At 41.5% G+C, this 23,770-nt stretch overlaps 2 protein-coding genes across 4 annotated transcripts in view; one reads left to right on the plus strand and one right to left on the minus strand.

Annotated features, from left to right (window-relative positions):
- Nucleotides 1–8,824: 8,824 nt before the first annotated feature.
- On the minus strand, nt 8,825–12,759 carry TMEM60 (transmembrane protein 60). 2 transcript variants are annotated; one of them, XM_014869060.2, is made up of 3 exons: nt 12,659–12,724; nt 12,234–12,283; nt 8,825–9,493 (listed from the first exon to the last, which is right to left on the minus strand). In XM_014869060.2, exon 3 carries the CDS (start codon nt 9,449–9,451, stop codon nt 9,047–9,049), a length of 405 nt encoding a protein of 134 aa, XP_014724546.1. In that variant the 5' UTR covers nt 9,452–9,493; nt 12,234–12,283; nt 12,659–12,724; the 3' UTR covers nt 8,825–9,046. The 2 variants fall into 2 exon arrangements, with proteins under 2 accessions (XP_014724546.1, XP_014724544.1); XM_014869058.2 differs by lacking the exon at nt 12,234–12,283 and having other exon boundaries at nt 12,659–12,759.
- A 464-nt stretch (nt 12,760–13,223) lies between these two features.
- The window catches only part of PHTF2 (putative homeodomain transcription factor 2), a 62,879-nt gene continuing 52,332 nt past the window's right edge, over nt 13,224–23,770 (plus strand). The window contains exon 1 of one of the 2 annotated variants that reach the window (XM_014869062.2): nt 13,224–13,310. The gene's annotated coding sequence lies outside the window, so the exon portion shown is untranslated. Of the gene's footprint in view, nt 13,311–13,957; nt 13,976–23,770 lie in introns of those variants that run through there. The other variant, XM_088165858.1, reaches the window with a different exon arrangement.

Here is a 23,770-nt window from a genome sequence, read left to right on the forward strand (position 1 = left end):
GATTGGTTTTATTTTTGGGTCTGCAAAAAATAATTCAGTTCAACTGCCTCTCTTAGTGGTTATGTTTCTACCTGCCACTAACACATAGGAGATGCCCTTACACCTTGAGGGTGAGGAGCTGTAGCAAACTGAGGTAGAGCTGAGGCATCTTTGTAAATGCTGATTAGTCAGAAGGCTAAATCAGTCCTCCCTTCATGATTCCTTACAGGTGCTTGTTCCAGGCACTCCCCCAACTCCTGCTGTCAGGTATTCATTGGAACAGGGAGACAGAGGGTCTGTTTGGAGGGCAGTTGGACACGCAGGGGGCTCCAGGAGCGCTACCTGTACCTGCCTGCATCTCTCTAGGTGAGCTGGTGCAAGGGAGCAAACTCCCTCCTGGGCTTTGCCTCTTGGCCCTGCTCAGGGCACAGTTCAGACACTTAGATTTCACGTAAACAAACCACACCCAACCAAAAAAACCAACAAACCCACACAACAAGCCAAAAAAGCAACCACTCCCTCAAATCTGTTATCTGACTGCAATTAAAAGAATATGTAAGGGATTACTTACCAAGCTAAAAAGGCCTCAGCTTCAGCAGTGACCTGTAATTCACAAAGACATACCTGGATTTGAATTGCTCCCTATGCTGATAGTGCCAGGCAATAAAGAGGCTTGCCAATATGTGTAGTGGGGAGGTTCCTCATGAGTCACAGTTTGGAAGCAAGAGGTGTTTCATTAAGAAAATAAAAGCAGTGTCCAAGTTAACTGTTCTCTTTCCCCATCTATGGAACACTTGGATTCTTTCAAGTTGTGTTCTGAGGGAAGACAATTTCAAGACTAGCTAGCATCTGATCTGGTAACTGTCATTTAACTTATATATTCTGTGTAGTGTACTCCTGTGTAGTTAAAGCACAGCCAAATGATACGTCTCTCGGGTAGCTGCACACAGCAGTCAGCTGCCCTGTAGCCTGTCCTTCAGCTACATATTTAAAGCTTCAGATCCAAGGCCTATTATTTCCAAAGCCCTCTGTATCTCTGATTTGTTAGAATTTTTCTGTATAACGTTTTTGAAAGTTGTACATCTTTAAGTACTCAGTTTTTAAACCTTGATGCACTTAGTGGTCACTTTGGCTTCATTTGTAGCAATAGAACAATGTGATTTTCAGGCGATATCCAGCTCAACTACCTGAGGTCCTTCTGTTGTAAATGTTCTTTTCCTTATAGGTTGTTAAAATTTAAAATGTTTCTGCATACTCATGAGGTGGCACTAAAATCAGCTATTTATTAGATGAGTGCCCTGATTGGTTTAATCCAAAATAGATCTGTTGAGGAATTATTAATTAAATCAATATTTGAATTGCTAAACATTTCTCCTACAGAGCCATAATTATGTATTAGAGGAGCAATAGAAATGTGAGTCTCTTGAATGTGGCTAATACATCCTTAAGTCTTGCTACTGTTTTCTTTAATGCTGGCTAAGAGATTACTACCAGTTTTTCAGCCTCAGGGATCTTGCTTTCCCCTTTGCCATGAGCAAATAATTCATGTGTTATGTGGTTATTCCTCTAGTAGGTTCTGATCTGAAAAAATTAATTTGTTCATGTAAGAATTAGAGCCTTCCTTACAGCAGGAATGTGGTCTCACCTCGCTTTATTGTTTTCTGGATTTTTCTGGAAATAATGCTTCCACCTGTAGTCTCTGGCTTCATGAACATCCATATACAGTTACTTGGCCTTCCATTCCTGTTCCCTGTGCTGCCCATGGGAGAACAGCAGCAGAGCAGAGCTGCAGGTTGTAGTTTGCACCAAGCATGCAGCTCTCCAGGTAGGATAGATGAGGGCTCTAGCTTTAGCAAAGGCAGTCTTGCCAGATACTGCTTTTTAAAATAAGAACCACACAAAACAAACCCCCAGAACTCTTTATTTGACTCAGAATAACAATCTTACCAGTGTGCTGGTCATGCATATGCCAGCCATTTGTTTGGTTTCAAATAATTGTTGGTAACCTGTCAGATTTTAGTGAAGAGTGGACATAGATCCCCCAGGACAGCTGCCAGCTTTTTTCAGCGTAGGCCCAGTCCAGACAGAAATAATAAATCTTTGAAAATGATTAGCAAATACAACTTTACACTTATAAGTAGAACTTTGTTTCCTTTTGGAGACCTGCCCAGTGGTCTTGGCTGATGTAGTCTTGAACTTCTGTTCAGGTATCTTAGTCCTGAGATTTTGCTTCTTAAGTGCCCACGTTTGACTCATTTTTTTCTTACCACTTTCAGAATTTAAAGAGATTTTTTTAAGAGGCAGGTTTTTTGCAGATTTTGTGTATTTTTTCAGTTTTTTGAAACAGACTAGATTCTCAGTTTAGGCAGAATTCCTTGCAGACAGAATTTGAACCATATTGGGATTATCAATGGCTACCAGACCTCCCTTTGCACTTACAGATGTCTGCGGCCTGGGCTGGCTGGCTGACTTTTTACTTGCTCATTTAAAAAAAAGTGATGTCCTCTCCCTGTGGTGTATTCATTTTAATGAGGTTGTCATTTGAGAGGGGAGAACTTTTTCTGAGAATTTCACCTCCCTGATTGTTCATTAATCTGACAAAGGCCTTGCTTCAGTCCTGTGCTATAGCCTTTATTCCTGCTGCATAAGATTTTTGCTTCAGCAATAAATCTTTCATGTATTCTGCTGTACTGAAATTAGTCCTTGCTTATTGCTTTTCCCCCTTCTCTGGATTTTGGTGATTTATAAATCTTTGTTATTTTGGCTGAAATCTCCAGTGTTTTAGTTGTCTCTCTTGGCCCTTGTGCAGACTGGAGAGTTGCCCGAGGACATTGGGGCTGTTGCTATCTCCCTGCACATGCAGTGGTGTTCCAGTTAATAACAGGATGTGCAGAAAATTAGATGTTTTCCTAGATCCTGGTACATAGTTTTGGGTAGCAAAGAATTGCATTGTTGCAGTTGCTAAAAGAGCTTTCAAGGGGGGTAGCTACTTTTTTTTCTTTTAATATTACTGGATATTTTGCATTTCACTGGCGACTGACTTCATGTGTTACATACAAGTGTTACTCAGTGTTGTGTCACCCCCAGCCCTCCAAATGCCTGAAAATTGACTCTTAAAGAACATTTTCATTACAGGTACTGCTGGCATGCAGGTTTTCCCTTCCTTGTTACTATAGCGAATATTTCAATGCTACTTTTAACTGAAATATTAATTCTGTCTAGTATTAGAAATAAAGTATTATTTTAGAGGGTGATGATTTAATTCTTCATCTGTGAAAGAATTCCTTGGTGATAAATAAAGTTGATTTTTAAGTGGATATACATGTGCACAGTAAATAAGTTGGAATTGCAAAAGATGTAGGAAATGGAAATTTGAAATAGTAGAATGCTGTGAAAGAGATCTGAACATTACAGATTTGGAAAATGGAGTAAGTCTTCCAAGAAACACAAGACTGGTATTCATTTATCAAAATGACTGTTTTCTAATATCTGCATGTGAATAAGATGCTGAATTGACCAAAATAAATCCATGATTTTTTCTTGTTGATTGAATGAAGTCAAAATGAACTGTTGTGAGATAAGTACACTGCCACGTGACCCTGCTAGGCTGAAAACTGTACTGATTCTGATCAAGAGATCAAGGAGCTCCTCAAGCTTCTCAAGTGTAATTTTATTTATTTTCCTGTAGTGGTTAGGTACATAGAGAGCTTTGTGTTTAGGCAGTGCAGCGCCTGTACCTTACCGGGATGTATCCAAGCTAGAAATGGAAAGGACAAATTTTCACTGCTTTGTGCTTTGCTGTGAATGACTGTCAAGAATGATTTGATTGAGTCACTGTGTTCAGCTGATATTTTATTACTTTCTTAAACAGATGAAATGCACTTTAAAATTGTATAGAAGTTACTGATAATGTTGCGCAGATCCCACTGAATATGCAGCATATGTGGGAATATTTGGGGAACTGATTCCCATCAGTCACTCATTTCATTTTTCTTAAAAATGCAAGTTATTTTATGTTCTGTTCAGAAGCAGTGATTAACTTCACAATATTTAGGTTGCTGTTTCTGTTAGAATCATCAGGGATACTGCCATTGCAAATTTAGTGTATTATATTCTAATCACTGTTTTTCTCTGTGCTTTGATGCTGATATGATCTCTGCTTTGAAGCCGTGCTGTACTTGAGTGCCAGCTAAACATTGATCTTCTCTTGTTCTGGTGATGCTGATAGATGAGCCTACTGATGAGGGCGTTAGTCCTAAATAGTCTTTTAATATTTGGTGTACAGTTATCTGATACAAACATTGATTAAAACAGCAGTTTAAACTTCTGTTTTTATCCAGTTTGATTTTTCAATAGCGATTTTGATACTATGTTTTATCACTTAATTTGCCATCCACTGGAATGATGGTGCCATGTTGGGTGCAGCTCAGGCCTGTGTTCTAAGGACTGTGCTTTTTATGGGAGCTTTTTTATTTTTATCTCGTTGTGTTGAGACAAAGTGAGGCAGTTAGCAGAGAAAGTTGTTCTGGTGTCTGGAGAAGAAAATCTTGAGAATTAGACCTGTGTGGGGGAGACTCTGTAACATAAGGCTGCTAAATCTTTATCCTTAGCATGCAAGAATAACATTCAGGTACTTGCCAGTGTGAACTGAAGCAATTGAGAGTTTTAGTTAATCACAGAAATGGAATTTTTAGACTAAAAAACATCTTGAAGCGGTGTTTTTTTTCATGAACTTCAGAAGGAGCACTGAGATCAAAATTAAGGCAGATGAACTAAGCTGACATTCTCATTGCTTTCCTGTTTCTCACTCTCATGCTGTTCTGCACTGTAGGGAGCTTTTCTTCTATTAGTCTGCATGGGATTTGGTTTTGTTAGGAAAGGCAGATCAGAGGGAACGGCATCACTGAGTTGCAGATTTTCCTATTCTTTACCCCACAAGTCCAAAGAGAAAATCTAGAATTTATATTGAGCAATACTCTAGTGGTCCAGCTGCAGAGATTGCTTAGGTTGCCTTAGTTCTCAAAGCCTGATGCTTTCCAGCAGCAAGTTGGTACCCAAGCCCATTCAGGTCTACAAGGCTGATATGGGAGGTGAACTCTATCAAAACCTGAAAAAATAGTAAAGTTACAGTGAAAAGGTGCAAATTTTCTTTTCACAACTCAGCATACTGGTTTTTATTGCAGTCCTAATTAAAAAGCATGATGTGTTACGTGATAGTGCCATGTTTTCCATACTAGTAAATTCAAACAGCTTATTTCTGAGGATGCAATTATTCAGGAGCTTTATTACTGATAAGCCATGTTATTTTTTTTCCAAAATTATATTGATGTTAAAATAGGGAACACCTGATGTTAAAATTCTGAGTTTCTGGGAGTCTCATAATTTTCACTTTCACTTTGTGTCACCCAATTTTTTACACTATGGAAATGTGAAAACTTTCATAAGGTTAAGCAAACTTCTGCTTCTGTGCTATGATGCAGACTGTGTCAGAAAGGAATACTGATAATACATGTCTCAAACGGTTGTGTACCCCTGTCCTGTGCTAGTTCAGGCTTTGATATTGCCCTGTGTACCTGGCAGTGCATTTTGTGTGTGTCTGCATCTGTTCTCAGAGCATACAAAGAATACAAAGCTGTTTTTTTCTAAATACTTTTCAGATATGTTCTAAACTGTATGGATACTTTCCTAAATTGGTGACAAATCAAGAAAACCAGTATGAACTGGCAATTGAAATTTTAGTTTCATGACCTTTCACACATGTGCATGAAGTATTTTCTGTAATCAGGCAAAGGCAGATACTCACCTGTACTGCACACAGAAGTGTTCAAACTTCTATAAATGATGGAAATTGTGTGGAATATAACTTTCCATGTCCTATATATATCATCAGTACAAAGAAATACTTCCAGTTGGTTTCAATAAGTTTTTGAATTGCAGTTTAAAACAAAGCTCCTGAAGGCCAAGTTCTCTCCTTTGCCCCCCATCAGCTGCTGCAGGGAGCTGAGACAACATCCTTGTGCCTTTGTATCACAAATCAGTGTGAGCCATCTCAGCATGGAGCTCTCCTTTTCCCTGCTACCTTCAGCAAATTTTCTTTTCACTCGTTTTATCCTGTTACTGAAGATCAGTTGGTCAGTTGGTAAATATAGGAAAATGTGTGAGGAGCATTGGTTCCACTTCCATGCTGTGATCAGCACCTTTGAGAACAGATGTAATTATGAACAGATGTAATTAATTCCTGCAGCAGTTTCTGGAAAGGTCACCGTGGGCTATAGTGTACTTTATATCATAAATCCTGAGTGAAGTTCTGATAAGGTAGAGAAACAGCACTGTGTGCACCAAGATCTCAGCACTGTTCAGGTCTGTTAAATAGGATACAAAATTCTCAAAAGGGATATGCTCTTGTCCAAGTTTCCCTGTAAGAATAAGGAACTTGGAAATTGAACACTTCCATCTGGCTGTGTGTGACTTCTGTATGACACCAGTAAGAAGTATCTGCTTCAGCTTTCCACATAATTTATTTCAAGGTTTGTAAACCTTTAAAAAAAAAAAAGCCAAACCCACAACCAAAACTGAAATTGCTGATCTTTTTCTCTTGAATTAGAGGCAACAATTAAAAGGAGATTTGTAAGGACTGTGTGTGATTCTAGTTAATTAGAGATGCCAAACTTTCAGATAATTGTTACATCTGTGGAAGAGAAGGGATTTATTATGGGGGCAGAGTCACCATTCACAGCCTATTTTGCTAATAATACACCAAGTTCCAATGAAGCCAGTTTTTATTCTTCCATCTTTTGTTTTATGTCATAACAATCAATTGCCATCATCAGCTCGGCTGAGAAAAGCTGCTCTGCTCTCCTGAGTAGCCATGGGGATGTTCTGGCATGCTCTGAACAAGGGGATTTCGAATTTTATTCCTCCAGAATCATTGGATGGGAAAGGACTATGGCTCTTATTTCATGCTTGGTCCCATGCCTACCACAGGTAAGTGTGTGTGTGTGTGTGTGTACAGATAAAATCGTCTTGTCTGAGGTGCTTGAATGCTTGTTACACAGTTGTATCACTGCCTGTTAAGTGGGTCATCAAAGTTTACCTAAATTGGAGGTAAGGCTTTAGATACTCTTCTTCATAGATTTTTGAAAGTAGCCATAACAAATGCACAAGGTGTAGACTGCCTGCCATGGAGTGGCATTCCATTCTAGGCAGGGGCTCAGGGCCTGGGTTCCCATTTGCAGAACAGAGCCAAGTGGGAGGTGCAGGTGAAGGCTGTTCCCTCCATGCACAGGTACCTGTGGCACCTGCACGTGTGTGCTCGCTCTCGCAGCTCCTGCAGCCAGCAGGTCTCAGAGCATGTTCTGAGATCAATGTACTCTTCCACAGCTCATCACAAGTGCCAGTTTTACTTGAAAAATCACTTAAGACTGAAGGAGGTCAGTTCTCCACTGGAATCTCACGTGAATGGGCAAAAAGTCTCAAACACAGAGCAAGGTCCTTCCATTAAGTATTTTTCAGAACTGCACAATGCATAGATACACCTCCTAAAAACAATTTTCCTGCCAGGTACTCTCCATAAATTACCTGATGCTCTATCTTGGGGCTGGGTATATGGGTTTGCTTAGTAAAAGCTGATGTATTGTTATAATAAAGGGTTTATAAATACTTTACTTTTTTTAACAACAGCTACAGTTTAGAATTCTTTCGTCCTTGTCTTTTCCTGGATTCTCCTTTAGCAAGATAGGACAATCAACCACTCTGAAATAAATATGACTTAAATTCATTTTATATATCATTTGTTACCTGTTAAGATTCATTGCCTTGGAATGGAACATGTTTTCTTGGATAAATCTCTTTCAGCAGTCTCCCACAATATGGTTCCGCTGTATTTTTATCCACGTCTGTATAATGAAACGGCAAGAGTAAATCCAAACACTTCTTTTTTCCACAGACAAGTACAGTTCAAAATGTACATAATTAAAATTTTATTAGTGAGACACTTTAGTCTAGGTATGTCCTGTTACCCTAGACTGTTTTTCATTCACTTGAGATTCTTTTCTCTAGCAGCTGTAAATGGATCAGTACTTTCAGCATGAATGTTAATAATGTCCCAGATAACTGCTACATTTGAATTGGGTGTTACTGTATCTCCTGAAAGAGCACTTCAGTTCACAAAATACACTTGCAGTTCCAGTTCTTTCCTGAAGTCCTTTTCACTTGTTACCTGAAAAAGGTAATTTCCTCACATCTGAGATTGCCAGTGCTCTGTGAAGCCAAGGCTTCACCCACAAAAATTTCATATCCTCGGGTATTAAAAACTGTTTTATTCACGTACCACTTTGGGCAGGTACAAATGCAGCACTGAACTTGCCCTGTGTTTTCAGTGTCTTGCAACACTGGTGATTTCTCACTTGGAATCACCACTGTCTCCCTCTTCTCTGGATCTCGGGACTGCTGGTACAGCTCAGCTACCAACTGTATTCCCTAAGGTTAACATGCTGGTTATGGGCTGTTTCAGCAGCTTAGAAAACAGTGCTTAGTTTTAGACTGGTAATGGAATCTCACTGTCCAAAAAAAAAAGTGTATTACTTTATTCCTTTTCTTGTTCTTAGTTGGCTGCTGTCACTCGTTACTGATTTTTAAAGCAAATTTAGCTCCTTATGGAAATTACTGTTAACTGGTTATTTCTTGATTTACAGCATAAGTAGCAGAAAATGTTAGTCCTCTTTCCTAGGATTACTCAATGTGCTGAATACTCTGGGTAGAACATTTGTGGTTTCTTTGACAAGGTCTTCTACCTGCACGTGAAGAACCTGTATCTTATTCCATGTAACAAATAACAGTAATCATATTAGAATGGCTTATGTTGAACAAATACTTTTATTTACAAGAGAATATGTGAGTTTTAAAATAAAAAAAAGAAACAAGTCTACTTTCAGTCTTCAGCCTGCTTTAGCTTAAGTCTCCAGCTTGACTCATTTGGCTTTCTAGTTTGAAGATCAGCTCTGTGGCAAAATGGTAATAATCTGGTAATTTGGTGCCAATCCTGGCACTGGAAACCACCTGGCATAGCTTAGTCTCTTCTTACATAGAAGATATTATACCCGAGTTCAACCATGCCCCCAATCAGCAAGGCCCAGAGTGGGATGAACACATAGGCCAGTTTCATGGTGGTGAATCGCTGCAGCTTTGCACACAGGGCGAGGCAGAAGGCCAATTTCAGCAGCATTGCAATCAGGTACCAGACTTTCTTCTTCATGTTCTGGGAGCCATTGCGAGGGTCAAAGCCAGACTTGCACCGTCCAGCCATTTTTACAATTAACATAACTAGAAGAATTGTATCAAATATCCACACTGGAATAAAAATAAGGAACCAGTTCCACGGTGCTTTCTCATCCAACTTCAGCACCAGCATGATCAGGAAGAGTAATGTAAAAAGCCATGTCAGCAGCACTCTTTGTGCCAGGGACATTCTCATTTAAACAGCTTTGAGAGGAAGTCCTTCGCTGTCAGCAAGCACCTAACAAAACAAAAGGGAGAGGGAAGGCATCAAAAATTGGCACTAGACCATCAGACATACTCCCTAAAGGAGACTAATTCCTTGCTCTTGCTTTCCCACTCCTAACCTCACCCACATACTGCTTCCTAGCGCTTTCATAACTACCATGCTCAGCTGAAGAGTGTTTGTTCCAGTCCACCATTCCCTTGGAGTGCCTTAAGTCAGCTGTGTAACTGCCTTAATCTAAATTTCTTCTGTGAAACAAACTAAACAAACTGTCAGGCTCATGTAGGGATTTTTGAACGCTAAGAATATGTTTAGATCCATTTTACACTAGTACTGAGGCACTCACAGCTAACATTTGAAAACAAAACATAACAGTGCTCTCTATGTAACCAAATAACCACAGTAAAACGTGAACCAGCACAAAGGAGCACAGAAACCCTCGGAGAGATCCTGCAGTTTGCAGAGCTGCAGCTGAAGTGACCTGGGCTCAAAGTGAGCCAGTGAGCACTGCCCAGCTTTCTGTCAGCCAGCAATCTTGAAATTACTAAAAGCTACCGATAATGTTTGCTTTTTGGCAGGTATCTCAAGTGTTCAGACACTGGCTGACAGGTTTATTGGCTGGGTAGGGTATTTAAATTTCTCTGTAATCATGATGAAAGAAAAACAAGACAAATGCCACTACAGTCATGAAAGTTTTTATATTCCTAAGTGGAAAGTTTTTACCACTTAATCTGCCAAAAGCCTTTCACTACAAGTGTCAAAAACTGAAGTGCGAAGGACTGTGATCTTCCTCTAGATTTCATGCTACAAAAATGAGTAATTTTTACCAGTGAAATGGTGCTCAAATAGGTATTTTAATTATTTTTAAAATTTGAGTTAAAATTTTTAATAATTCCTTTTAGAACACTAATAGTCTTTCACCTGAAATGAGAAAATGAGCTTTGATTTGTTCCAGACTACAAAAATATTTGAATTACTCAAACTGTGATGTTGTGTTCTGAAGCACTGAATCCTCAGCACCAGATGCTGAGGGAAGGACAAGAGCTGCTTCCCCTCTGTGCCCCCCATGCCCAGAAGCTGCTGCTGCTTCCTCTGTGTTATTACCAATGCACACAACATCACCTGATTATGGCTGCTGAACTCGCCCAACAAGCAGAAATCTACTGCCACCTTTTTCTTTTTAACTGGGATTGGTTTTTGCCAGATTATTTGAAGTTGAACAAATTTTGTGCTCAGATGAGATTTGCTACTGGAAGCAGGGAAGTAAAAGTTGCTGTCTCAACTGGTTATGAGATGACCTGCTCCCTTGCAGTGAGGGGAGAACAATTTTGTACATCCCTAAAATCATCCTACAGTTTCAATCTGCATCTTCTGATACAGAGTTCAACAGACCTACTATTATGTTCAGTCTGGTTTTGAACTTTGGATGGATTTGATTTAGTGGATAGCAGTAGGATTTCTTGTAAGGAGAAGATCCAGTTTTGCATAAAATAATCTAAATTAGAGTTGCAGTCAGCACATCCCCTCTTTGCTTTGGGGCTGACACTTGTCCAAAGCAGGCCAGTTCCCTGAGCTGAACTAGAAAAAAAGAGAAAGTTAAAAGTAGTATTTTGTAGCTTTGCTTTTCAAAGTCTCAGTTCTGCTCAGATCACCAAAGGGTCTGGTGAAAGCCAGTTCCTGATAGGATGGAACCAAGACCCCTACCCTTCTCTTCCTCAGCAGCACTCAAGAGTTAAGGGGACAAAAAAATTGAAGGAGGTTTAGATAGCATTGTTTTGCTCTTGTTACAGAAACAAACCTAAACCAGCTGACAGGGGTTACAGAACAATTACTATGTCTGGCCTAAAGCATTTACAGTATTTTGAAAACAATTCCAGTATTCTCAAGTGAAAGTCTGTGGCTAAAGTGAAGAGTCATGATCTGTAATGAAGTTTCAACATTCTTTTCATGAGGATGTTTTTCAAAATCAGTTCTAGAAATGCTACAAACACTACAAGAAGGAGACTCTTATTAGCAAACTGGAGAAAGCAGAAACCAAACAGAAACAGACTGGAAACTTGGGTCTGAAAGGAAAAAGAAACTCAACACTCTTAGAAGTATCAGGTTATCAGATACTCAAAGAAGGTGCTATCACCTTTCTCTGGAGGAAACACAAAGCTACTGAAGAGGTAATACATAGGGCTAGTCAATTTGAAGGTTGCTCACTTGAAAATACTTTCAGTTTGCTAAGAGCCACTTTGCAACAACTGGAAAAAACAGGCAGAAAATTCAGCATGGGAAGAAGTTATGCTGCCTGTCTCTGATCTAATAGATGTTATTGCCAGATTGGGCAGGACTGCAAGGCTCCAGTCAGTTTTAGAGGCGTTTTTAGATGAAAACTCAAGAAAATCCAAGTGTACTTTTGAGATCTTAGAGTTCAAGTAAAGAAAGCTACCAGATTTTGAAGGCTGTGAGCTGGATATAGATCTGACATAAAATTGAAGGGTTTGATTACATGGAGCATTTGATTATCTCATGGTGAAAGAAAGATGATGGGCAGATTCTTTGCTAGAGCCCAGCAATCCCAACAAGATGGGTGACACTGGGAAAAGGATGCAGCTGTGCTACAGGTCTGAACTGGCTCTTCAGTGAGAACACTGATGGGATGGGATGTCAGCGTGAAAATAAAAAATCTCTTGACTCCTATTATAGGACCGACATAATTAGGGAGTGAAAATTTTCAGCGAGGAGAAACGATCCAAGGAGCATCACTGACCTTGGTGGGATGATCTGCATAACGAGGATATTATGATAGCTAATTCTGTCCTGTTTAGAAGAAAAAAATAAAGAGGAGGGCATCTTACAGATGAGACTCAGCTCAGTGGTAATGATAACATGAACCTATACATTTAGATTTAAATATTGAACATCGCCTAAAATAGTCCTGAAATTCGTATTATGGTGAAACCATATTAAATAGAACCCCAGTTCGATTAAATACTGTTTTAGAGCCTAGTCCGATCGTATGGGTAATTTAACACTTCGAAAGAAATACTGCGGTAGGCCCCGTTTAAAACCCCATTTAAACACAGCTTTGGATTCGCAAACTCAGCCCCTCCCTCGGCCTCGCGCCAGGCCCCACTTCCCCGGCCGTGCCAGAGGTCCCCGAGGCTGAAGCCCCCCTCGTTGCCCATCACCTACCGCAGATCCCGGCGCATTCCCCGGTCCGCGGGGCCCGCGCTCAGCTGAGGGGGCGCCGGGCCCTCCCCTCCCGCTCCGCCTCAGGGAACCGCCCGCCTCCCTCACCCGCCTCGCGCCTGCTATTGGCCAGCGGGAACGCGCGGCCTGCCGCCCTCTGTTCTCATTGGTCTGTGGCGACGTCGTTCAACTTAATCCCGCCTTCCTGTCCTCAGCCGTCGGTGACGCCCCTCGAGCTCGGGTCGCTCCACCCGGCGGGCGGCGGGTCAGCCTGGAGCCCCGCCCCCGCCGCCAATTGGTGAAGGCGGTATCTGTCACAGTGGTCTCGCCTCTGCCCCGCCTCTACGTCAAGCGTAGCCCCGCCTCCCTCGCGCTCTGGTTGGGCAGTGACGCCGCCAGTCACGTCTCGGCCCCGCCCCCTGCGGCGGGAGGGGCCACCGTTGGCTGCCGGCCCGCGCGGGCCCCGCCCCCGACCCGGCGGCGCGCGCGGGTGGCGCGCTGTTGCTGCCGCCGCTGCCGCCTGGACGCGCGCGCCGCTCCCCCCCCGCTCTCGCTTCCCCCGCCAGCTGTTGCCTCGCGCGCGCCTTCCCGCCGCCGCCTCGCGCTCCCGCCGCCGTTGCGTGCGGCGCGCGCTGCCCCGCGGCACCGGCGAACGGTGAGATGGCGGCGGGGGGGCTCCGGCACCGGGAGGGGGCTCCGGCACCCGGGGTCGTCCCCACCCCGCCGGGGCAGCGGCGGGGGGAGAACCGGGGCTCCGAGTTCTCCGTGCGGCTGGGGAAGGGGCCGGCCGGGGCGCGGGAGGGGGGCCGGGGCGAGGCGGCGGTGCTCTCTCGGTGCTGGGGGACAGCGCGGCGGAGGCGCGGGGCGCGCATCACCGGCGGGGCTGCCGCGGCTCCCCTGGCGGGGCGGCGGGAGCGGGGCGGCTGCCGCCCCTCACCTCCTCCCGGGGGAGTCCCGGCCGGGGCAAGGGCGGGCGGCCCGCGGCCTCCGCGGCGCCGCGGTTCCCTCCGGCGGGAGCCGGCGCGGTGCCGGCGCCGACGGGGCGGGGGTCCGAGCGCGGCTCCGAGCGGCCCCTGCCCGCAGCGCCGCGGACCCGCATCGGGTCCGGCCGGGCAGCGGCCGCGCCGTCCCGGAGCCGTCGGTGCCCGTGCTGCCGTGTCCTCCGCCGCCGGCGTCGGTGCGGGCGGCAAAGGTGCAGGTACGGTCCGGGGCCCTTTCGGTGCTTGGGGCTCTGCCTGCCCGCTCCGGCTCTGCTGTGAGGCACCCTCTCTCCGCTGAGCTGCTTGAACATATCGTGAGCTGCCTCAATGCCTGTGTCAGGTGATAGAACGTGTTTTCTGCTTCCCTTTAAAGGTTCTGAATTTCAGCATCTTCGTTTTCGTCTCTGACCTTGTCTCTTGTATTGTGTCTTACATATGTTCATGTTTTCTTTTTCTTTACTCTTTTGGGTTTTTTTGGTTTTTTTGTTTTTTTTTTTTTTCCCCTTTTCCACCCTAAAATAGTGGCTACCTTACCGCAGCTTATCCTTGATTTTCCGTTTGGGAATCAGAATGTTAGGGAACTTCTCATCACTCAAAATTTATGCTGTTACATTCATTTTCTAGGTGTTTTATTTTCTGTCTTTTCTGTGAGAAACAAAGGAGCTGGGGAAAATTTATCCCACAGTACTACAGCTGTCCAGGTTACTTTTACTTCTGTTTCTCATACTTAGCCTCTGAGTGGGTGTTACCCAAGTGTATCAGATTCAGTGGAACTTTGAATCCATACTGTCAAGCTCTGTGCCTGGTATTTTGCCTTTTATTGCTTTTCCATGTTATTGGTCACTTGAAAAGTAATGCTGCTGAGTCTTGCGTTTTGTTCCAAATTTGCCAGTGTGTTATCCATCTGTCATATAATTAACTGGGAAAAGTAATTAATTGGAAAACCTGACTTGTTGAAAGTACTTTAATTAATGTTCTGAAATTCTTTGTGATAAAATGTTCCTACAGAAAATACAGCTTGTCTTACAGTTTGGATGCACGAGTTTTCTAATAGGAATGAGACTACGTACAGTGTGTCTGTCATCAGTAATTTGTCTGCTTATATCTTCCTGTTGATGATGTTAAACAGATGGTGTATCTGTTTTATCAGGGAGAAGTGCATCACTTGAAATAACCTGTTAATCCTAGCAAGTGAATCCTAATATCTTCAGCTGCACTTGGATTGGTCAGTAAGCAGCAGAAGGATGTATTTCTGTTACATATATTAGTGCTTGGCATCAGACTTTGTTTCCCTGAGGTTAAGAGGCTAAAAGTGTTCTGTGAATAAATCTCTGGGTTATAAATAGCTGTATGCATTTGGCTATTTTTGTAACTCTAAAGTTTTGGTGATCTTCTTTGATTTGCCTCTTTGCTTGTGACTCCCTGGAAAGGATGATCCTTTTCTCAGAAGTCTTATTTGTGTTCCAGTAAGGTGTTCTTGAATGTATGTACTCACATCATCTTGATGGACTCCATTGTACAGAATTTGCAAGCAGCTTTCATTTCTGAAGGTGAAGGTTGAGAGCAATGGTTGCAACTTGTGTATTTTAGATCCCAGTCCATGTTTGAAGTGGAATGTTTGTGCAGTTAAATGTTCTGTTGCTATGTTTTACTGCCAATGTATGTTTTTATTCTGGGTATAAATATTACAAAGGATAAAACATGAGCCTGAGTCACCAGAAAAAGAATTCGGAAACTTAGTTGGTTTAATTCAATGTTTGTACTATAATTTTTTCCTCTTGTGTTGTGTGGAATGTGACGTACAAATAAGTTGTCAGTAATTGTTGGGATCTCCATGGAGCATTTCAAATATTCTTGCAGTACTGGATTTCTCCCAAAGCAGATTGAACTCAACTTGTCCCAAAAAGCTGATCCCAGCTGTATCCATAGCTGCCGGGCATTGGTGTGAATTCTGGGACAAGTCAAAGTCCTGTAGGTTTTGAAATAGGAAGCAGTATTGGTGTATATTACAGGGGGACCTAGGTGTGTTAAAGAATTCCAGTCAATCTTGTTTGAGGCAGTTGACCAGGCAGTGAGGGGTGGAGTGCTCTTGGAGTTGAATAATGCTGTTCCTGTCACAGCTGGCAGGGGTCACTGGAAAGCAGTGGACTTAATTTCTTTCTTAATTTTCCAGAGTTAGATATACTGTCTTCCTTGCCTTTTCTATATATCTGTCTTTACTTGTTTCTAGTAGAAATACTGCCGAAGAATTTTTTTTGCTTTTCTCAGGACCCCTCTGAGTGAGAATGATGACAGTCAAAGACTGGAGTTTGGGTTTTCTTTTGTGAGGAAGTTCTTTTCATAATAAACAGTGTTGTTTACGGATTCATCATCAGACAGTTTATGTGGATTTTTAGTGAGACTTATTATGGGCACAAAGCTTGTACAATTGCTTTCTTTGTCTGACTTCTCCCATTTGAGTCACTTCTTACTCAGATGATAAACCCAAAGTTAATGGCAACTGAAAGACATTAACTACCTACACTGTGACAAATTTTTATAAAACTTTTGACAGGTAGTGACCCAAATTAATATTCCTGCCCAAAAAAAGGCAGTCATAATTGAGTCCCTCCCTTCTTCAAGAAGTGAGCAACTGTTGGGTAGTCTGTGTGCTAAGCTCTGAGCCACAAGCAGTAGCCTACTTCAGCTGGCCCAGCCAAACACTTGGGATGGTTTTTATGATGGGTGGGGGGCAGGAAAAATATTATGGGTGGGGTGTAACAGGACAATAGGGAGCTGTGGGACAATGGTGAAAGCAGGCAGACTTAATTGCTTCTGCCCACAGAGCAAGATAGGCCTGTTTTTTCTCTAATTTTATTTTTTTGTTTTATGAAGGAAACAAAACAAAACTCTTGGGGTACCTGTCAGAGGTACTGCTGCATCTGACTGTTCGAGGACAGTTGACCACCACTTAATCAAAGATGTGTGGTGGTGTGAAAAGCAACAGACTTTGAAAGCTTTAAATGTCATGTTTTCTGCCTTGAGTTTACTGTGCTGTTATTCATAAAGATCCTTCCTGATGGGTGCAGAGGAAATGGTTAACTATTTGAAGAAATTATATTGGAATTTTTAAGGAGAACCCGAAGAGCTTAATAAATTTCCATAGGGGAAAAAAGAGTTAATACTAATTAGAGCTATCATGTATTGCTGTGTAAGGTTTGGGCATGCTCTATATGTAATCATAGAATAACTTAGGAAAGGGTCATTGTAAGTCATCAGTCTGGTCCAGCCCCATCTCGGAGCAGCTTCAAAGTTAGAGCAAACACATATACATATAGAGAGATAGCCACTGTGTTGTCAGGAAATTTGGAAATACAGCTTGTGTTTGTAGTGGATTTTTTTTTTTTTTTAGCTGAAGGGCAGGATATCAGGGAGTTTCTAGAACTGTTCTCTTATTTTTTAGTCTATGCATGTGAAGGAGATTTTTTTCCAAATCTGTTTCTGCTGGGAATACATATAATGCTCAGTATTTAATTCTTTGCCCATTTGAGGTGGTCTCGGTAGATGTTCTCCAAAGAGCCTAGATGACTTTCTGGAATGAGTCCAAGCATTGGACTCCTATTTGCAAATAATTTGTGGTTCTGTTCTTAAAAAAAATACAGCTGCAGAATGGGAGAAGAAATTAAAGCAATATCACATCAAACGTGAAATCGTGCAAGTCTTGCATTTTGGAAGTTGGCCAGCGCCAGATGCTTTTGGGGTTTAGGTGGTTGGCAGATGCTGGCTTGGCAGCTAAACACTCTTCGTGTTGATCTAAGGGACAGTTTGTTCTGTGTGTGGCTCATGCTTTCCTTGGTATTTGCTTCTGGCTGTTGTGGGGTCGGGTTCAGGGGAGTGTTTGGATGGTGGAATACAGCCCAGTGATCTCCCAGTGATGCTTTCTTGCATCCTGGGTTATGAAGCTTGAGATTCCCTCATCTGTGTGTTTATTTTTTTTCCTTATTATTATTGTGTTTAAATAGCTGCTTTCTTTTTGAATGGGAGTAAAATTTTGGTTTCAGTGACTTCCTGTAGCAGTGAGTTTAACAGTCTATGTGTTGTAATATAATGTTTCTCTGTTAAAAAATTGACTTTTCTATCCTCTCAGCTTAGTTAATAAATGGAGTTGCCTGTATTATGGGAAGCTGTTGTTTTCTTGACTCTATTTTCTGTTTTTCTCTTGAAGTCTCATTTAATTTATTATAATGCCTTATTTTTCTGTTCATGGTTGCCTGTTTCAATAGGAGAGTCTTTCAAGTGATTGGTAATTCATAGCCCTTCTTAGAACCCCTTCTCCAATATTTTAATATTCTTCTCCCAATAAAATAGGTGTATTTCAAGTCAGATTGCACAGCTGATCAACAGAGCTGTACTTTAGTGTTCTCCTTGTTGTTCCCTTTTAGTTCAGGTCTCCCTGCTCTTCTGACTGTAGTGTATTTGATGGAAGAGGTCCCTGAGCTGCCAAAGTTCCTTTCTGGATCTGAGATATGGGTTCTTAAGGCTTTGAGTTGTGTACATAGTTCACTCCCCCTGCCTTTCCTTACAGATAACACTGACATGGCTGATACTGAATTCTGTTTATTTTGCCTTTTCATTGTTAAACTTCATACATATTCTTAAGCTTTGCTAGTTTAAGATTGCCATTTATGAATGTTTCTGCTTCAGGTTTTCTTTTGTCCTTTGCAGTATAAAAGATAAATATAGAGAGAACTGCTGAAGCTTTTTACAGAAGCTTAAAATTTGGAATAATAGGACAAGGTTCAGTTCACTCTATTTCAGAACTTAATTTAGGCAGTACTTCTTAAAAATTGTTGTCTACTGGTCCAAATAGGAGGAAGAGAGGGGAAATAGCCCTAGTTAATTGAGATTACCATGTTACTGGTGCTTGAGAAGGCTTGTGGGGAGAGATCCAGATCCAGAGTGTTCAGTGTGCCGTTATTGCTCAGGTCCTGCAGGGTCCAGAGCTCTGCGGAGGTAAATGGTGTGACAGCTGCTCGTGGGCTCAGCAGTGGCATCAGCCCCCTGAGCTCCGGGGCTGGAAGCTGTGACTAAGGACACGGTACTGTGGTGATACTGGTTTAGAGTGCTTAAAACCCTTGTAGAGCCTTAAAGGGCCATCCTAACCTTTGCCATCGCTTGTGTGGATGTGTCTTTAGGAAGAGATTGCTTCTGCTTCAAGTTCCCTCTTTGGAGATGTAGGAGCCAGCAGGAATGTGGGGCATCTCTATTTGAAAGCTACCCTTACCTGTCAGGGCCTGATGAGCAGTGACATGGTGTGTCTCTGTTCATCTTTCTAGTAAAGGTCTGATGCAATACATACCTGGAATTTGCCATTTCTGGATGCTCTCATCCTTTAACAAGGTAGTCAGCAGGCACATGTATTCTGGATGAGACCCTGAATGTCTGCCTCTGTCACTACAGTGTGCTAAGGTGTGTGAAAGCTAGTGGAACATAAAGAGAGCAGACTAGGAAAATTAGTCTGTTTGGTTTCAGGATTAGGATGGTTCCGCATCACGAGAACAGGGATTCGTGTGCACTTTGCCTTGGGCTAGCACTGAATGGAAGAGCTGCAGGCCAGTGGTCTGTGATCCAAGGAGCTTCTGGGCATCGGTATCAGGTAATCAATAGCCTGCTCTATGCAGACTGGATGCTGTTGTTTATCTTCATTATCCAATTTGCTGCTGATTGCAGTCAAGAATGTTGATTCCAGATTTTGTACAGTGTTTTGGCTGATTCTGATCTGTGGCAATGTTTGCTTTTCATAGACAACAGACTATTTAGAAGTCTTTGACATCTTTCCAAAGGTTCTTTGAAAGTCCACATATGTTCTGTCACTTGCTCTTGTTTATCAGTTGGTTTGACATGTCCAGAAATACTGATAGACTGAGACATGATCTTCCTGTGTAGAAACTGCTGATTAGACCCTATCAGATAGTCTTCCGGGTATAATGGTGTTCCATTTTTAATGATTGTTTTGAGGACCTTGCCAGATACACATGTAAGGCTTGTTACTCTGCAATTCCTTGCTTGGATCACTCCTGAGACTTTTTTTTCTAGAATAGAAGCTCAGCATTTTCAGCTGTGTTCCTGCAGAACAGCAGCCGTTAAAAGAGACAGCAGCTTTTTCCAACAGCTCAGCCACTTCATGCCTCAGCTGCTTCAAAAACTTGCTGGATAACTATTTGTAGAACATGATGCAAACTTGGTGATTTAGGAGTGGTTTTCAGCTTCCTGACTGTAGTCATCAAGAAACCACAACTCTGCTGTGCAGTGCCTGGTGACAGATAAACATGTCTTCCTAAACACAAGTCATTATTTCCAGTGAGCAAGATTTATTATTGCTTTAAGAATCTCAAGAAAGAAGAAGGGAGTATGGCGTTTTATTTCAATGTGGTGACTGTGGAGAGTTTTTTTCCCCCACATAATTATTAAGGCAGCTATATATATATAAAAACTAAAAACTTGACGTTTATAGAAATTCTGTTCCTTAATAAAGTTGTTATGATTGTAAGAGCAGATGTGTATACATGCAATGTTTCAGGGATTTCTCTGTATAAGGTTGCAAATGTTTAATGGGATGTGTATGTGCATGCATGTAGTATTCAGTACAAAAAACAGGAACTGAAAGAACTTGGGATTGACCATCTGCTGGTTTTTATTTAATGTTTTAAGAAAGATACAGCATTTTCAGAAATGGCTTGTAGATCCAGTGTGCTAACAGCAATTACTGTATTTGGTGAGAATTTTGAAACTGACATCTCTTACAGTAGATAAGAAGCAAAATTAACTTGGGTATAGGTCCCTTTGAGGGCTTGGGTTTTTCTACTTTATTGAACAGCAGAATATGTTTAAATATTGAAAGCTTTTTGTTAATTTGCTAATTTATAAATACTGCAGTGGCTCAAAAGTAAATTATGGGAGGTGTAGCATCTTGGACTTCTCAGTTCAGAGTCCTTCCCCCGTATTTTTATGAGTAAGGTATCTATGAGATTGTGTCGTGTTACTTCAAATGAAGCCATGAACCAGCTATGTAAGAAAATTAGGAAACTTGCACAGATCTTAAGAGCGAGGGCAGAGATTCCAGAAATGGCTGCAGCAGTTACAACAACTGCATGCAATGTTCTTTTACCAGAACTTGAAATAAATCTCAGAAATCTTGATAGTCAACATTTTGTTGCTATTTCAGACAGTTGTGTAATTCACTGGCAAAACAAGTATTCCTTGGGTGATAGTTATTTTATGTGGCATTTCTTTGCTTCAAATATTGGTGGGTTTGCTGTGGAAGTGATGATGACTAGGTTGAGTCTACTTCCAATCCGATTTTGAAAGCTGGTTTTCACTACATGCTCTGTGCAGTGTCTGTGATATCTTCCTGCTTTGGCTGGTGAGTGATAAAGGGCATGAGCTTATAAGGAAATATGCAGCAGCAGAAATAGGAGCAGATGCAGTGGTTTGTGGGCAGAATACTGAGGCCTGAGAAAGTATCAGCTTTTCAGCATCTCACATCTTACTGGAGGCACAGGCAGCATGGATATGCTGCCAGATGTCCCTGTCTGTCATCATATATGACATGTTAGGTACATCTCTGTTCATAAACAATAGGGTTTGACATACAGCAGCCAGCACAGGGTCTGAGTCATGTCTTGTTGCTGTTGGCCTGATGAAACAGGCCTTCTCAAACAAAAGCCTTCCGAAATAGGCATCCAGGGATGTTAATTTTTTTTTAATTGGTTGTTTGGGGATGATGGTAAATTCGGTTTTCCAGGTTTTTTGGGGGAGGTTTGGGATTTCTTTTTGAGATGGAGTGGAGGGCAGAGTTTGAATTGAAATAGGAAACAGTATTGGTGTATATTACAGGGGGGACATAGGTGTGTTAAAGAATTCCAGTCAACCTTGTTTGAGGCAGTTGACCAGGCAGCGAGGGGTGGAGTGCTCTCATGAGCACGAAATTAACTCTCATGAGCAGCATCCAAGGAATGCTGGTATCCAGTTTTAGGAGAGTTTTTGGTCTTCCTTGGGGGAAGCAAGTATGTTAATTCCTTTTTATTTACAAACTGTTATGACCTTGGGCTGCAAGACAACTTGGGGGGGCTCATGAGGCATGGCAGGAAGAGAACTTTTCATGTGGATTGCTGGATTGTGTTCTTAGGTTAGCAGTATCTGCTAACTTGACTTTTTTCTTCAGCTTTGACTGCTGCAGGTTTTCTTAAGGGTGGCTGGAAGCAACATGATAAAACCTCCACTGAAAGGTGTGAACCTGGGAGTGACAAGTTTCTCATTTGCTTGTATACCATTTGCAATTCTGAAATGCTGTTTTGAGAACAGTGAGGCATAGATAAAGTACTTTAAAAGAACAGTGAGTGCATTGCTTAGTATTTTATGTTCTCTTTCAAAAAGGAGATGTAGGTTTAATGGCTTACGTGTAATGCACATGAAAAGTAATGATTCTTTTGAAGCATTGCTTGAAGACTTTCTTCCTGTTCTTTGTGGCAGTGGCAGAACTCCCCTGGGTTTGAGTGGAGGAAGGATGACTCCTGGTGAGTTTAGTGCTGTATCTGCATTACAGGGATACCTCCCTTGGTTTATGTCATGACAGAAGCAGCTTTTCAGTCAACAGTGGATGCTTAATGTGACTAACTTGTCTATTGGGCTCATTTAAACATAAAGTATCAAATAATGTCAGCAATTTGATGATAATGTTAACTTGTATTTTGATCTTGAACCTAGAAACTGAGGGTTTTTCATTCATTAAAGTTGTTTTCTGGCTCTGCATGAAAAAGTATAATGTTTTAAGAGAGTTTGTGTGATACATATCTTGTTAATAAAATTAGCAGTTTAGGCCATAGTGTACTGTTCTGATTCATTGTCTTTTCTTACTGTACATGCCAGGGAATCTTAGTAAAATTATGCCTGTGATTGTGAAACTGCAATTTGGAGGATCTAACGTAATGGTAAAACAGTTCTATCTTGGAAAGCAGTTGAAACCAGGTTGTAGTATTCTCATGACTTTATATAATCACCTTTTAAAAACTGCCTTAAATTTCCTGAAGGTACTAAAAATCAATCACTTTTTGAAAAACGTTTGTGACAAAAGCAACCTGTGTTTTGCTGTTTTAATTCTGATGATGTATAGTGAGCATGCGACTTCATTGCTTCATCATTCTATGAAATATAACTTGTTCTTCTATCATAACAGGCTGAGAAGGACACTCAAGTCTTGACTCAACAGCTGGATGGTATCCTGGCCATTCAGGTTGGGATTGCTATAAAGGGAACAGGTTCCTTGAAATACTTAGTGATTCACAATGTTTACAGGCAAGGAAAGCAGCTATTTGCCTATGTGTCCTTGCTTGTGTTGTATTTTTAATTATGTCCTTCTGTTAGTTGACACTGCTTAGACTTGTATATTCTTTAAAAAGCCTGTTTTTTTTTTTTTTTTTTTTTTTTACTTTGTCACTATGGAAGAGCACAATTTTATTGTGAACTTCTGTCAGTTCATTTTGCTTTAGACTGTCATTTAGAAATATATACATTTATGTCTGACTAGGGTCGTCAAAGCCCTGTGGATATGAGTAAAATTTCTAAATATACTTTGAATTTATTTAAATTCTGTCTTGCTCAATAAGCACTGCAGTACTGTGGGGCTTGCATGGGCTCTTAGCTGTCTAAAGACACCTAAATATAAATTTCTGTGGCTTTTGAGAAACTGCTAATTTGATTGTAAGGTGTATTGTGTAATATGATTATGCCCTGAACTAGGAAATAACTAAGAAACCCCACCTCTGAAAAGGGATCACCAAAACTAGGTAGTCTTTTCTCTATTAAATTTTAAGAAAGCAATGAAGTTTCGATTAAAAAATATTGCTAGTTATTCATAGCATTAACTACGTTTGATGGAAATGTAATGCAAGCTCTGTTGAATGTTGCAGAGATATTGTGATCAAGCTTTTATGTTTGGATGCTCTGTCTAATCTCTGAAGTTGAGAGTATTTTTTGTGGTGCTCTTTAGTCTTCAACTAGTTACGATTAGGTTAATCTTGCTGTAGTTACTCTGCACAGGACATTATGCTGAGTGCTAAAGCCTGGCCCTGTCCTAGATGCAGGTGTTTGAGACAGA

The sequence above is a fragment of the Sturnus vulgaris genome, chromosome 5 (assembly GCF_052056855.1).
Source record: "Sturnus vulgaris isolate bStuVul1 chromosome 5, bStuVul1.hap1, whole genome shotgun sequence".
Taxonomy (NCBI): domain Eukaryota; kingdom Metazoa; phylum Chordata; class Aves; order Passeriformes; family Sturnidae; genus Sturnus; species Sturnus vulgaris.